General features: G+C 43.7%; 1 protein-coding gene across 3 annotated transcripts in view; it reads left to right on the forward strand.

Moving 5' to 3' along the window:
* Window positions 1-16,971, forward strand: part of SLIT2 (slit guidance ligand 2) — a 474,993-nt gene that overhangs the window by 40,661 nt on the left and 417,361 nt on the right. For all 3 annotated transcript variants that reach the window (XM_075346920.1, XM_075346918.1, XM_075346919.1), the window contains exon 4: window positions 5,145-5,216. In XM_075346920.1, coding sequence (XP_075203035.1) covers window positions 5,145-5,216 — 72 coding nt within the window. The remainder of the gene's footprint in view (window positions 1-5,144; window positions 5,217-16,971) is intronic.

The following is a 16,971-nucleotide window of genomic DNA, read 5'->3' on the forward strand; positions in this document are numbered from 1 at the left end:
ATCTCACTGCCTTGTATGGGATATAGCCCTCTATGCAAAGCCCAACTTTAGTGTTCTAATTGCTGTCTCCTTTCCACAAAAACTGATCTTTGGTGCATCCTTATTGATCCCAAGAGGCTCAAGTTACCATTCTGCCCACTGGTTTTGATGGTAACCGCCTTCCTCACTGATGATTGACTGCACAGACTTGCCTGGAGCACAGCCTGCAGAGCAATCTCAGGCAAGAAAAAAACCGTTATAGATAATGATTAAGGGATCATAAGCTGTACACCGTGAGAAACAACCCTTAAAATTACAAATCTTTAATGATAACGTTTAAAATGGATATCCCAACATGAAAATCACACACATGTATACATACAACAAAAGAAGGAGAAAGTGCTGCAGTGCAGACTGGGAGTGGTCAACGCCCCTTCACTTCTCCCTACCTAGCCTGCGGAGGTCGGCACCCTAGATTGCGTAAAGGCGCCCCCGCTCACCGTCGGCTCGCCCTCCTTTCCCTGCACTAAGTTAAGAAGTGCAACTAGTCTGGGAATGTAGGAGTGCTCAATTAAAATATTGCTGCACTGCAAAAAATTTACAGGGTTACAAGGAATATCTATTGATATCTGACACACATGTGGGTGTGACTCTACAGAGATGCTGAAATGACCGATACAATATAATATGAGATGCTTGAGATTAGAATAACCACCTCAACATGAAGTTAATCAGTGGACACCGTGCACCCGTTTGGATGTATCCCCTGGAGCCACCTATATGGATATCAATTGTCCTGTGCATTCAATAAAGGCATATAATTGGACACATATTGTGGTGCTAAAAAACGGGTTACTGCAATATACGCAAAAGACTCTGATAAGCCTTGCCTTCGCCTGCTCCCACAAACAAATCAATGAGAGTCAATCAATAACTCAGCACGTGACTCCACAGTAGGCACACAGATGGATGGTCCTCAGATATAATGACATAATTAGCAATAGCATGGAAAAAACTTTCACTCCAGTCTATTCACTGTAGATGTAACAATAACATATAAAAGATACTTAGCTTTTTGGTGTGAATATGGACAAATCGCCAGATACACGCTAATACTTCAGTGTAGTCACTGGAAAAATACAGGCCCAGTTTGGGAACCGCTAGCTCGACGCGTTTCCCCCTGGCACACAGTCCCGCCAAGGTTCATCAGGAGCACCCACAATCGGGCACAGAGTATCGGCCACAGTAAACCGCTCTGCCTCGGTCCTAATCCCCGCTTATACACGTGGGGTAAAGAGCGCTCTTTAAAAATGGCGCTTCCTGACGTCACCGGAAGTGACGTCTGTTAGAACGGAAGTGCCGCTCGCGTGGAACGCATAATGCGCTCCACCGCGGCTCATCACTATGGGACAGAAGATGACCCTCCATGTGGCGCTTCCTGACGTCAAAGGAAGTGACGTCTGTTAAAGCGGAAGTGCCGCTCGCGTGGAACGCATTCATGCGCTCCACTGCGGCTCATCAGTACGGGGCGGAGGCTGTCCAACCAGGTGACGCACGGTATCAGTCACATGACCGCGGGACGCAGTAATGCACTCCGCAACCCCGCACCACATGGTTACCAGTGTTAGGGGAACAGGGAATGAGTTAAACCCACCAAGAGATAAGCCTAGATGGACTCATACCTCATCACTAGTGGGCTCAAAAATCATGATAAATCCCCTTTCCCACTAATTTACAAAGAACGCCCCACAACGGTACATTATAGTTACAAATCACAAAGGGATATCAGGAAATGCACATGTGGACCAATACGTCAACATGAATAAACTGTAGCAACCAGGGACATTAGGTCCATGATCAAGAAACAAACCCCGCAGTCCACAAACGGACCTATACAGGATGGCTGTATACAAATATACCTAATTTCCCATATGTCTAGGAAGGAATAAATATCCCAATACACTGAATGCTAAGGTCAGATGAAGCTAGAGAAGGTTAGTTGTTCATTTAGCCCGCCTGGACTGGTTGACTCTAGCCAAAAGATCCAACGTGTCTCCCTTTGAAGCAGTTTTTTGTCCCAATCTCCCAGACGTATTGATGGGGAAATCACCTCAATAGTCCTAAAGGAAAAAGACCCCAAATCGCCATTGTGATGTGAATTAATATGACGAGCTAGGGGTGTGTCCCGTTTATTTCTCACGTCCCCTAAGTGTTCTCCTATCCGTACTTTCAATTGTCTCCTAGTCTTTCCCACATAGTCTTTTGGGCATGTACATGTACAGAGGTAAATGACTCCCTCTGTTTTGCAGTTCGCAAAATTACGATTCTTATACGTTCGCCCAGTGACTGCGCTGCAAAACTCTCTTGATGGAACCACATGTTTACAATATATACATGACCCACATTTAAAAGTACCTACATCTCTCCTGTCCAACCACGTACCACTCTTTTTAGGGGGGACATAGAGGCTATGTACTACCTCATCCTTGATTGTCTTTCCTCTCTTAAACGTTACCGAAGGGTGCGCCGTTATATGTCCACAAATATCGGGGTCACTCTTTAGAATGCCCCAATGTCTCCTCAAAATGGCCATGATCTTTTCATGCTGATCATCGTACATCCCGATCAGCCGTGTGATCTGCCCGTCACCATTTTTGGGAGAAGTGGTTAACAAATCCCTACGGTCACTGTGAAGGGCATTTTTCTGCGCCTTATCAATCACGTTTGGAGGATAACCCCTTTCCCTAAATCTCTTTTTAAGGTGGACAGATTGCTTCTCATATTCATGGACAGTGGAGCAGTTCCTCCTTAATCTCAAAAATTGTCCCTTTGGGATCCCAGTTTTTAAACTGACCGGGTGATGACTTTCCCAATTCAACAAACTATTTGTGGCGTTCGGTTTTCTGAATATAGAGGTGCTCAAAGTACCATCTAATTCCCTTGTTATTAGAACATCCAAAAAGGGGAGTTTATTGCCTCCAATCTCATACGTAAATCTCAACCCCAAGTCATTGATGTTCAACTGATTGACGAAAGCAACAAAGGAATCAGCTGGTCCACGCCACACTACCAATATGTCGTCTATGTAGCGTCTCCAGAACTGAATCTGGGGACCCCACACATCATCATCCTGAAACACAACAGTATCCTCCCACCAACCCAGGAGCAAGTTTGCATAGGTGGGAGCACAAGGGCTCCCCATTGCAGTGCCCCTGAGCTGGTGGTAATACTTTGCATTAAAGATGAAATAGTTGTGTGTCAGGATGAACCTGATTAATAGTAGGATGAAATCATTATGCTGGGACATAGATGTTCCTCTAGAGTTAAGGTAGTACTTCACTGCTTCTATACCGATGTTATGAGGGATGCAACTATAGAGGGATTCTACATCAATGGACATTAACAGAGCGTCTGAATCAACCACTAGACCCTCAATTTTATTCAGCAGATCCATTGTATCCCTCAGATACGATGGCAGGGAAATAACAAATGGACGAAGAATTTCGTCCACGTACATGCTGCAATTCTGGGAGAGTGCCTCAATCCCGGACACAATGGGGCGACCCTTCACTGGGGATAACCCCTTATGGATTTTCGGTAAGGCGTAAAAGGTCGCCACCATTGGTGTTTTAGGTAATAAAAAATCCAATTCGTCTGAGGATATCAGTTTCATTGTTTTTGCCTCACATAAGATCACCTTTAAATCTTTAAGATACCCCAAAGTTGGGTCAGACCTTAAGACTTCATATGTTGACCGATCTGACAAAATGACCTGACACATCATCAGATATTCCTTATAATTCATTATAACAACGTTGCCCCCCTTATCGGAGGGCTTTATTACTATTTCTGAATTATTGCCCAGACTCTGGATAGCCAATCTCTGTTCGGTCGTCAAATTTGGTCTTGTTGGTCCTGACCTAGGGTTAATCTTTTTAATATCTTCACACACCAATTTGCAGAAGATATCAGTGCTGTTGAACTCGCTAATGGGAGGCATCCTCTTACTTTTGAGTTTCAGCCCTGAGAAGGGTCCTTCTCCCTCAGGTCTACTGCTCTCTTCCTCCAGGCTCATAAGTACATTAAAGTCTGTCATCATTTCCAGTGGTATCCCTAGTTGAGTACACTTGTTCCGATCATTATGGATGGTCATTTCAGCATCTCTGTAGAGTCACACCCACATGTGTGTCAGATATCAATAGATATTCCTTGTAACCCTGTAAATTTTTTGCAGTGCAGCAATATTTTAATTGAGCACTCCTACATTCCCAGACTAGTTGCACTTCTTAACTTAGTGCAGGGAAAGGAGGGCGAGCCGACGGTGAGCGGGGGCGCCTTTACGCAATCTAGGGTGCCGACCTCCGCAGGCTAGGTAGGGAGAAGTGAAGGGGCGTTGACCACTCCCAGTCTGCACTGCAGCACTTTCTCCTTCTTTTGTTGTATGTATACATGTGTGTGATTTTCATGTTGGGATATCCATTTTAAACTTTATCATTAAAGATTTGTAATTTTAAGGGTTGTTTCTCACGGTGTACAATCTCAGGCAAGCCAATGTTGTCAATCACCAGCAAAAGAGGTGGGGAGATGCAAAACCAGCTGGCAGCATTGTGCAGTGAGCCTATAGGCCATGCCGAAAGTGCACTACGTACCCTAATTAGCGTGTTTGATGAAACATCAGTTTCTGCAGAATGGAAGCAGCAATTATAACACTAAAGGTGCAATTTTCAAAGGGGCTATATCCCCTACAAGACAATGTGCTTAGTTCATACTGTCAGGATTGGCTTACAAACCTCCTTGGTAGTGGTATGGTACTAATTTTTGCAGCTTATGGGACTATTTGTCTGTTTTATTTCACTATGATTTGGGCACTGTATTATCCTTTTACAAGGTGGATCTGGAAGCTAAAACATTTTTAGATATTTCATGAATTATGAGGGTACAATATAATGTAGATACTCTATGCTATCAAATTATCATCATGTGTAATCAAAGAGGAGTCATTTATAGCTCGGATGGGGACAAAATTTGGAAAATTTGCATTGGTACATGTTACCAAAATACAGTATTATGCATGTGCTCCCTTTTTAGACATCCTATAATATTATGGTAGTCGTTGAGTATGATATTTTACTTTTTACTTAATTATTCTTCTGATTCTCTTTTAGGCGTTTAAATCGAAATAATCTTCAGGTTTTCCCCGAATTGCTTTTTCTGGGAACTCCCAAACTCTACAGACTGTAAGTACACTGCACCCTTCATTCATCCATTCTGTTTTTGTCACTTTGGGCATAGGTTTTGTTTTCCCAAAGCTAAAATTTGTTATTATTTTGCCAAAACAATGAATGTTATGTCTGAAACGTTAATCATTTAGTGCAGTTTATCATTCTTGTACAGATACTTCAGGGTGAGTGAAAAAGTCAGGAGCAGCCAAAAATCTGTGAGAACAATGTGTGTGATGAAAGCTTCCATTGGTGACATTTACCGTAAGAATCGGTAGCGGAAAAAGTGGTGGAGAAGTAGATACAATGGGTTTTGTTAAAATGTATCTGTATAGTATTCGACTGCATTCACGCATCCATGTGACATGTTCATGTCCTGTCCATTCTCAAATATACAGCACCCTGACCATAGAATTTTATTGATCCATACAGAGACATCATTTCAAAAAATGGATCCATGTCTCTAGTCAATGAGACTCAGAGCCGGTCCTATTGTCATCCGTTTTGCGGATCAGCCATTAAAGTCTATGTGGATCCATGTAAAACAGATGAAACTCTGACGACACACTTTGTACTTCGTTGTTCCATCCATGTTTCTTATGTTTTTAAGGGCTCTTGTCCACTTGCGTTAAAAAAAATCACAGCGATACTTGGCTACAAATGTGAGTTGAGTGTCCTACGTATGGTCTGCGTACGTTTTTTTTTTCTCACATAGCATCCGTATGACATGTGAGTCCTATGTGAGTGTTTATGCAAGCAGCGGTGGACTGGCTACCGGAAGAATCTCCAGTAATACCAGGCCTAGCCGCGGTTACCTGCACTGAACTCCGGAGCTGTCACCTGAGCTCCAGAGTTCAGCCCGGTCTGTTTGCAGCTGTCATGAACTGAACAGCAATTGCCGGGGAAACAATCACTCGGCACTTGCTGTTCAGTCCAAGCTGTACTGTGGAGCTCAGGTGATAGCTCCGGAGTTCAGTGCCTGTAACCACGGCCAGGACTGTTATTACTGGAGATTACTCCGGTAGCCAATCCGACGCTGTGTGCAAGTGTCAAGGATCCGTGTGACATGCGTATGCCATCTGTATGACATGCGTATGCCACCTGTATTCTGATTTTTTTTCTCGCTCCCATAGGCTTTCATGGGAGTGCGAGAGCTGAGACTCGGTGCAAATCGCAGCATGCTGCGATTTCACCGAGAGCACGAGTCGTGCCATTAAAAATTTAGCAAGAGGACACGGCCTCATAGCTTAACACTGGTGCGAGTGCGATCCGATTTTTTATCGGATCTCACTCGCACATGTAAATCGCAACTTGACAAGAGCCCTAACTCATCCACTACTAAGGGACAATGAATAAAAAAGTTTAGACAGTATCTGCCTCAGTGTAAAAACTAATGCGACCAGGAGGACAACTGATGGTAACATTCACACTGATGTGTCAATGCTGGCTTGGGAGAATCTTATAAACATGACCTGTTGGAGGTTCGTGAAGACTTGACTTTGAGGAACATTGCTTTATAGGTAAAGATAATGAACACTGTATATGGTACTGTTGTATCTAGATGTGGATACTTTTTTATGGACTAAAATGTGTCTGTATTATAATTATAAATTTGCTAAAAATGGTAAAATTAGAAATATAATTTGGAAACAGGTCGAGAATTTTGACTCACCCTTATATCCTTAAACTTGTATAGTTTGTGTGAAAGAGGAGGCCATTCTTTGAATTGAGCAATTGAAAAAGTACAAGTGCAATACAGAATACAATACAAACTTATATCTCTTACCCACAAAGCTTTTCACAGTTCTTCACGACAATGTATCTCATCCCTATCCATGCACTCTGTTCTGCAACTTATCTAAGACTTATATTTTCCGAACCTCACCCATCTATTTCCAAGAGTTCTCTTGTGCTGCACCAGTGTTCTGGAATGCACTAACCTAAACAATCCAACTAATATCTAGCCCCATTTCTTTAGACAGGCCTATCACCGCAACTCACTAACTTAACTCTCGCCTATTCCCTCCTTTTAAATGTTGATCATAATCTGCTCCCTCCTATTCATCTGTCTCTACATTTTCCATCCACCCAATAGCAATAATAATAAAACTTAAGACAGTTCCTGCTGATGACGGGATCAGGCAGCTTTATGTAAAAACCCCTATTGATTTTAATGATGGTCAGACCGTACATAACAAGCACGTTCTACTTATTGTGCCGCCTTATTTCCTTATAGACTGTAAGCTTGTGAGCAGGACCCTCACGTCTCTTCTAACTGTTGAACTAGGTGTTACTTTGCTTGTATTATCTATACATGTCCCCACTTAATATGTTGATGCGATATAAATAAAATGTATTATTATTATTCGGCAAAGGTTACCTTGACTCAGATGACACCTAACTTGGCATCTGTTAACTTATGACTCCATAAGCCATTATCTTAACCCTCTTAAAAAGGACCTATGATCAGTTCAAAGTGGCCAGATTTTGATCCCACATTTCAGAGATATAGTCCTTTTTTATTCATTGCTAATTTTGCTCATCTTTACCAACAGGATCCTCTGGGGCGTGTCTTTAGGCTGCTCTTTATTATTACCCTATGAGCAAGACACCCCTTTTGAAAAGGTTATAAAAATTAGCCCCAAATATAAAGGCCCATAACTCTAGAACCATATGTTGGATGAAAAAAATGGGTAAAAACAGAATAAAAATCAGGAAGGAGCAAAATAAGAGCAAAAACTGTCCACCCTCGACCTGGTGACAGATCCTCTTTAAGCGAGATAACCTTCTGCAGCCCATTATCAAGATGGTGCTTTGTGAGTCAAGATAACCGTTGCTACATCTGTATGCATGAATGAAGTAAACGCAATCTCTACCTAATATTTGAATGACTGAATCTTCCCATTGAGTCTATAGTCAGCAGGATTCAATGTCACTTGACATCCATTTGTGCGCGGTGACCATTCAGCTTAGGGTTTTCTCCTGAGGACTGGACTGAATAGTCGCACTTCTACTTTAACTCCTAAAGAATTAATTTGAGATTTTTTTTTGCCTTTCTTTTCAAGATGTATATAAATGGTGTATCATAGCGAGGAAGTTAATTTAGGTATGATTGTCCCATACAAATATACTGTATATATATAGCTGTGTGCAAGCTGTACTCATTACTGGGATACTATGGAAACTAATTATTCTTTTACTGTTTTGTCTTTTGCGTTGATGATTGTCCCTGGAAGAAGCTGACATTAATATTCATTACTGTTCTTTAGTTAGGTCGGCACGGTGGCTCAGTGGTTAGCACTGCAGTATTGCAGCGCTGGGGTCCTGGGTTCAAATCCTACCAAGGACACCATCTGCAAGGAGTTTGTATGTTCTCCCTGTGTTTGCGTGGGTTTCGTCCGGGTGATCCGGTTTCCTCCCACACTCCAAAGACATACAGATAGGGACTCTAGATTGTGAGCCCCAATGCGGACAGTGTTGACAATGTATGTAAAGCGCTGTGGAATTAATAGCGCTATATAAATGAATAGAATTATTATTATAATTTTTATTATTATAGATTTTACATACTGTAGATCTTATTAAATAGATATCGTAAACATCATAGGGTGGTGTACCTACTTTTAAAGGCCTAGTCAGAATGCCAGTATAGTCCTCATATTAAGTTGAGCATTTTATGAGCTAAGTAAGAGCTGCTCATCTTAATATCAGGATTATGCAACTATTATGACATGGATTTTCAATGTAAGTACATTGGCCCTATCAGGTCTAGGTGATCTGTTTCAAAGAGTATTTTCAGGTTTGGAAGATATTGGCTAGGACTCCCACTGATCCCAAGAAATAGAGTTCTGAAGAGTTCCATGTGAGTAGAGTAGTGGTGATCAGGCACACTGTCGCTCCATTCATTCTTATGGTAGTGCCGAAGATCAGTTGAACACAAGCTTCCCATTAAGAATGAATGCAGCGGCAGGGCACATGACCAACCACCACTCCATGGGGCTCTGAGCCCTGGTTGTCCCAATCAGTGGGAATCTCATCAGTCGGACCTATGGTGAAGTTTCCAACTACAATATATGGATGACATTGTTCATTGTTGGAGATTATCATTAGACGGCGATGTAACACTATATCTGCCTAACTTATGGATATGATTGCTGACCATCCCAAATGAGTGGCCATTGTATGCACTAATGTTATTTCAGGTCATAAAATCCTATAGTTCTGTTCTTGAAGGCTGTAGAGTAACTTCTAGAGTTGGTGTAAATCAATTCACGGGACCCTCTCCATCGCCCACATCAGTCATCTATGGTCGATGGATGGGAGCATTAAGAACCGCCTCCTACCTAATGGCATCTTCAGGTCTTCTTCTTATTAGCCAGCCTGGCGCAACCACATATATATGTCACGCTGCAACAACGTCGCAACAGACTGGCTAATCAAAAAAATGTCCTCTGATGTGTAGAGTGACATGGGGTGGTAGTTGTGGGAGAGGGATGTACTCCATACTCCCCGACACACAACATGAAATACCTCGTCCTGGCAAGGTGTGTGTTTCTTCACCTTGACTAGGAACCCATGCAAGCCACATACTGCCCCTGACGTCGGCTGTCCAGGACTGGATGACATCTCACACTCACAAGGAGACCAATAGTTCACTTTAAACAATGTCTCATTGGGTTGTTTCAGATCTAACTGGTCCTGTGAGGACATACCGGGACATTTCCCTTCCCACAGTCCCACAGCCAGTTTGCTTAAAGATCCCATCATGACCAGAGTAAAGCTTTGGAGTCCTGGACATTTAGCAGGAAACTGCTAGGGTGGTTGGCTACAGTCACACTCCAGTGAAGATAACCAGGTACATTGATGGTTAAGTGGCCTGGCTACTAAAGTCCTGTGTCAGTAGAGGTAACCCTTTACCTTGACAGTTACGGGGCCTGGCTGGTAGACTCCTGTGGTTTGGGGCCATTTCTTTCAAGTTCGATCTATTGTTTTCATGGTGTTCACACCGTGTCTCAGTCAGCACTCGAGGTTCACGCTAGCTCGCCTTCCCTCTCCCCTTCCTCTCCTTTGTCGTAACAAACCACCCACTGTTTGTGACCTTCTTAATTGACTGACTATATGTCCATCCCATTCACTCACTAGGCCTTCAGTGACTTTTCTAGAATGAACAGTCACTTTCCCTTTCACTTGACTCCTCCCACGGTGGACTGTCTCTAACCCTGCAGTCTGTTGCTGGCCAGAACTCTTGCCAAACATCCTACATGAAAAACAACGTTCCTTATGCTACATTAAAGGGGTAGTCCATGACTTGGACCTCTTCTCATTCCCCTTGTTCGCCCCCGTAAAAATAAATAAGCCAATACTCACCTCTGATGCAGCTGTGGTTCCAGCGATTAAAGGCGCATTCCTGGGGCCCACGTGACATTGGTTGCGGGGCCCACGTGTCATAACAATCAGCGCTGGCGTCCTTCTCTATGCCTTTAGATGTTTGAGCAGGAAGTCAGCACATCTTTCACATCCTGCTCAAATTTCCGAAGGTAGGGAGACAGGCGCTGGGTGCTAATTGGTCAAGGGACTCGCGTGTCATAACGCAATGTCATGTGAGCCCTTGGAACGTGACGCTAGACATTGCTGGTACCACAGCCACACCGGAGATGAGTATAGACTTATTTGTTTTTACGGAGGCGAACAAGGGGATTGAGTAGGAGTCGTCCATGTAGTGGACATCCCCTTTAATAACACTGCTACACATTATACCTTACATACTACTATACTTTACACAAGCAAACATTATATTACAATTCAATTCACATGGCAAAATAATTACAATAGATGCAAGACAGTATTCATATTACAAAGTATAATAATTCAATGATGCGATTGGTGTTTTCAGGGGTAGGAACCCGACAGCCACAGTCCACCACCTTTACAGATGCTGTCAAGTAAAGGATGCTTTACACGCTGCGACATCGCTAACGATATATCGTCGGGGTCACGTCGTTAGTGACGCACATCCGGCGCCGTTAGCGACATCGCAGTGCGTGACACCAATGAGCGACGATCAACGAGCGAAAAAACGTGAAAAATCGTTGCTCGTTGACACGTCATTCATTTCCTTAATATCGTTGCTGCTGCAGGTATGATGTTTGTCGTTCCTGCGGCAGCACACATCGCTATGTGTGACACCGCAGTAACGACGAACATCTCCTTACCTGCATCCACCGGCAATGATGAAGGAAGGAGGTGGGCAGGATGTTCCGGCTGCTCATCTCCGCCCCTCCTCTGCTATTGGACAGCTGCCGTGTGACATCGCTGTGACGCCGAACGAACCGCCCCCTTAGAAAGGAGGCGGATCACTGGCCAGAGCGACGTCGCAGGGAAGGTAAGTCCGTGTGATGGGTGTTAGTGATGTTGTGCGCCACGGGCAGCGATTTGCCCGTGACGCACAACCGACCGGGGCGGGTACGCTCGCTAGCGATATCGGTACCAATATTGCAGCGTGTAAAGTACCCTTAAGGGCCGTTTCTCAGGGCTTCCATTGAGATTAAAGAGGTTGTTCACTACTTTTACATTGATGGCCTTTCCTTAGGATAGGTTATTAATGTTTCATCGGCCAGGGTCCAACACCCGACAACCCCGTTGTTTAGCTAGTATCATGCAGCCAAAAATGCTCAGTTCCGGAGCTGCCTTGTCTTCTGATTGTGGCTGTGGCCAGGTACTGCATATCCGCCTCCTATTCAAAATCAATAGGAGGCGGATGAGCAGTACCCGGCTGCTGCCACTATCAGTTGGCGGGGCAGCTGTGGAACTGAGCATTTCCGGCCGCCTGCTACCACCGCTGAAACCCAGAACAGTTGATGGGATCTAAAGGGTGCTTTACATGCTGCGACATCGCTAACGATATATCGTCGGGGTCACGTCGTTAGTGATGCACATCCGGCACCGTTAGCGACATCGCAGCATGTAACACCAATGAGCGACAATCAACAAGCGAAAAAACGTGAAAAATCGTTGCTCATTGACACGTCGTTCATTTCTTTAATATCGTTGCTGCTGCCGAGACGATGTTGTTCGTCGCTCCTGCGGCGTCACACATCGCTATGTGTGACACCGCAGGAACGATGAACATCTCCTTACCTGCGTCCACCGGCAATGAGGAAGGAAGGAGGGGGCGGCATGTTCCGGCCGCTCATCTCCGCCCCTCCTCTGCTATTGGACAGCTGCCGTGTGACGTCGCTGTGACGCCGCATGAACCGCCCTCTTAGAAAGGAGGCGGTTCGCCGGCCAGAGTGACGTTGCAGAGAAGGTAAGTCCGTGTGACGGGTGTTAGCGATGTTGTGCTCCACGGGCAGCGATTTGCCCGTGACGCACAACCGACGGGGGCGGGTACGCTCTCTAGCGATATCAGTACCGATATCGCAGCGTGTAAAGTACCCTTTAGGATAGGCCATCAATGTTAATGTAGCGGACAACCTCTTTAATGACGTGCTCGATGGACCGGGTCCTGCAAATTGATTTGCACGAACTCTAGTATTTTCTTGACAATTAAGACAAGAACTAATAAAAAATGTTTTTATTCTGTGGTCAGTGACGCGATAAAATCTATGTAAATGGTGATATATATTTTAGGCCTCATTTATCAAAACAGCCTAAAGGGAAAAAAATTGTCTTTGTTGCTCGTAGCAACGAATCAGCACTTAGCTTTCATTTCTATTTCCTGCTTTGGCAAATGAAAGCTGTGCACTGATTGGTTGCTATGGGCAGCACAGACAGTCTTTGCTCTTAGCGTGCACAGCAGTGCGGAATATGTCAGCGTTACATAAGTGACATCGAATAAATAATGAACCTGCCTGAAAATGACTACAGTTACTTCCCTTTGCTCATAAAACAAACAGAATTCTTTGCAGATGAAGTGTTCGCACAGGTCAATGGCACATTATTATCTCAGGGCTGAGCTCATATTTGATGCACCTTTTTTAGATCCCCCCCACGTGTATTTTCCCCTGATCTTTATCTACATTCCTGCCCAGGATGACAATGGGAAATATAGGACAAAGGTTAACGCTCAAAGCTAGGAAGGGTAGAAAGAGGAAGATGTGGCAACGTGCGGCATCTCCAGAGATAATCTAGATAAACGCAATAAAGATGGCCTACACATCAGACCTTTATCTGCAGATCATCAGCAGATCACACTTACTTAAAGGGGACCTGCCACTCTCCCTAAATATGTCAAAAGAATTACATGGCATAAGGCTGTGTGCGCACGGTGCGTTTTTGATGCATTTTTGGTGCAATTTGTGGTCCAAATCTGCATGTCTATCCTTATGCCAGCAAAGCCAATCAGAATTCTGACATAGCTGTGCGCATGTTGCTTCTTATTTCCTTGCAGATTTGGTGCAGATAATAACCTGCAGCATGTCAATTGTTGGTGCCTTTTTTGATTCGTTTTTTAGCCCTTCCATTCTTTGACTTCATTAAAAAAACCTTGTAACAAAAACGCACAAGAAAGGCATGCGTTTTTGGTAGGTTTTTTTATCCAGAAAATGCAGGTTTCATGCAGAATTTTTCTGCACCAAATCTGCAGCATGCGTACATAACCTTAAGGCCCCGTTACACGCAACGACATCGCTAACGAGATATCGCTGGGGTCACGGAATTTGTGACGCACATCCAGCGTCGTTAGCGACGTCGTTGCGTATGACACCTACGAGCGAAGGCTAACGATCCGAAAAACGGCAAAAACCGTTGATTGTTGACACGTCATTTCTTTCCCAAATATCGTTGCTCATTTTGGATGCAGGTTGTTCGTCGTTCCTGAGGCAGCACACATCGCTACGTGTCGCCAAAGCGACGTCGTTATGAAGGTATGTGCGTGTGACGCGTACCAGCGATTTGCCTGTGACGCACGCACGATGGGGGCAGGTGCGATCACTAGCGACATCGCTAGCGGTGTCACAGCATGTAAAGCGGCCTTTAGTGTTGCCTATTGTTTTGGGCTATGTGTGGTGGTGGTGGAGAACTTTTCTGCAGCAAATTTGCATCTTCTGGCAGAAAAACGCACCAAAAAAAAGGTGTGTTTTTGGTGCATTTTTTTACCATGCGTTTTTTTCATAGTGAAATCAATGGGTGGAATAGCTGAAATACGCAGGGAAAAACACCAAATATTGATGTGCTGCAGATTATTTTCAGCACTAAATCTGCAAGGAAAAACTAAGCAACATGCGCACAGCACTTCATAACTCTTATATTTGTGACAAATCTACACAAAAAAAAAAACGCATCAAAAATGCATTAAAAAACGCACAGTTTGCACATCGCCTTAGGCCTCTTTCACACATCAGTTTTTTTGGCATCAGGCACAATGTGGCGAATTGCAGATAAAACGGATCCGGCGTTTGATGCCGCCGAATGCGTTTTTTTCCTCATAGACTTGTATTTGCGCCGGATTGTGCCGCATTCGGCGTGCGCCGGATCCGGCAAAAATTGTCTCTTCGGCTGCCGGAAGCAACATCCAAAGGAACGTTTTTTGGGACTGGTGAAAAAACGTTTTTTACAATGGAAGCCTACGGGCACCGGATCCGTCATCATCCGTCAAATAACGGAATCAGGCGACGGATCCGATTTTTGTTTCTGGGCATGCCCAGACGTTGTGTGTGTGTCTCTCTCTCTCTCCTTCCTCTCCTTAGCAAATAACCTTTGGCTTGAAACGAAATAAAAGAGACAGAGGCACAAACTGGATTGTGCCTGATGGCAAAAAAACTTATGTGTGAAAGAGGCCTTACTGGGCCTGAGTGGTGTCTAAAGGCCCCGTCACACACAGAGATAAATCTTTGGCAGATCTGTGGTTGCAGTGAAATCATGGACATATTGTTCCATTTGTACACAGCCACAAACCTGCCACTGATTGTCCACAATTTCACTGCAACCACAGATTTGCCGCGGATTTATCTCTGTGTGTGACAGGGCCTTAAAAGTGTCCAAAAAACCTCCATAGCTGTTGAATAACCGCTACTCTTCCAAATTCTCACATATAGAGACCCCTATAGTTTGGTCGAGCGTTCATGTGTAATTAATGGGGAGAGGGGAATAAGTCAGATACAAGTAGCGGTAGCTCCGGCAGGAGCAGTGGATTGGGTGTGGTAAAAACCAACATAAGCCAACGAGGAAGAATTGGGAAACCACCAAAGTCCATTTGCATTAGATACCGTAATTGTCCAGTCCCGACAATATTGACAGGCACAGCTGACTTGTCTCCAATGTGATTTGTGGCTTTAAATTACTTGGCCAGTATGCCATTCAATAAAAACCTGTCACCAGTTCAGAAGTGGACCATTTTTGCTCTTATTTTCTTCTCGCAGCTCCTCTCAGTATTCAGTTTTTTGTTGTTGCTTTAAAAAAAAAAAAAAAAATCTGACACATAGTACTAGAAATATGAGTATTTTTATTTAGTGCTATTTATTAGGATATTTACTATGGGGGCATGGCTCACAGGGTAATAATACAAATCCATCTTAAAACACCCCACAAAAGAATAATTCTGTGGACAATACATGCCCCCTTGGTAAAGACCAGAAAAATCAGCACTAAATAAAAAGGCTCATATCTCTGAAAGCATAGAGGAGATAAAAAATAAATAAATATAAAATAACAACAATTTTGTACTCTGTGAAGCCACCGGAATAAGCAAAAAATGGCCATTTTTGACCTGTGAGTGGTCCTGTTTGAAGCGCTAGGAATGAAGTAACAACTGAAGGAGATGAAATGGTAGCCATCAGTGTTGGACTGAAGTGCCTAAGGCCCACGGGAGGAATTGATTTCACAATACCCCCCTACTGCTGCTCTATATAGACATTTTACATCTCCATACACCAGCCTCATGCACATGTACATGAGACATAATACACAGTTTAAGGCCTCATTCACACATCAGTACTTTTGGGTCAGTATTTCATCATTATTTACCAAAACCAGAAGTGTCTCCAAAATACAGAACGGGTGTCAATTTGCCCCCTTTCCATGAAGCTTTACCTTCTTTTAACATAGAAGTGAACGGTTGTGCTAGGGTAAGAGGTGGAGGAGCCTTCCATCTCTTGTCAGTGTTTGCGGGGCCCACCGGGGGTTTCTCCGATTTTCCGGTTGGCCAGTCCGAGCCTGGTAGTAATAATGATTGCCAAAATTTGCCATAAATTTTAATAATTTCAGAGAGGATAATTCGGACTTTTTATTTTTAGTCTTTTTACATCTTTATATGGCTTTACATAGCACAGGGGCAGACGGTGGTGCGACAGAGATTTTTACCCTGGGAGACTCAGGAAATCTAGCTCTGTACCAAGTCTGATTTACGCAGAGTTTAGCAAACTCACATAACTGGGTCTGAAATATGCACTTAGTAATTGACTTCCAATGTGCTGACATCAGGTGTGGCCAGCCTCGATATTAGGTTTCATAATGCTTTTCAGTAGAGTACAGGATAGTACATTAAAGGGAATCCAGGCTACAAAGAATGAGGGCACCGAGCTATGGTATCTGTGGTGTTGGATTTCCTCTGCCCAAGGGTTATTGCTGATCAGACCATAAAGCAAATATCTAGAAAAAGCACATCTCTGCTCTTAAGGATGCATTAGAAACACTGCGGAATCAATGCCGTGTAACACGCCATATACAATAATGCACAACCCATATTTTCATGCTTCATATATAACATATATCTGATTGAAAATGTTTGCTCGCTTCCTGAAGCTCAGATATAGGAATAGAAAAGCTGGCCATATAC

Source organism: Anomaloglossus baeobatrachus, chromosome 1 (assembly GCF_048569485.1).
Source record: "Anomaloglossus baeobatrachus isolate aAnoBae1 chromosome 1, aAnoBae1.hap1, whole genome shotgun sequence".
Classification (NCBI taxonomy): Eukaryota; Metazoa; Chordata; class Amphibia; order Anura; family Aromobatidae; genus Anomaloglossus; species Anomaloglossus baeobatrachus.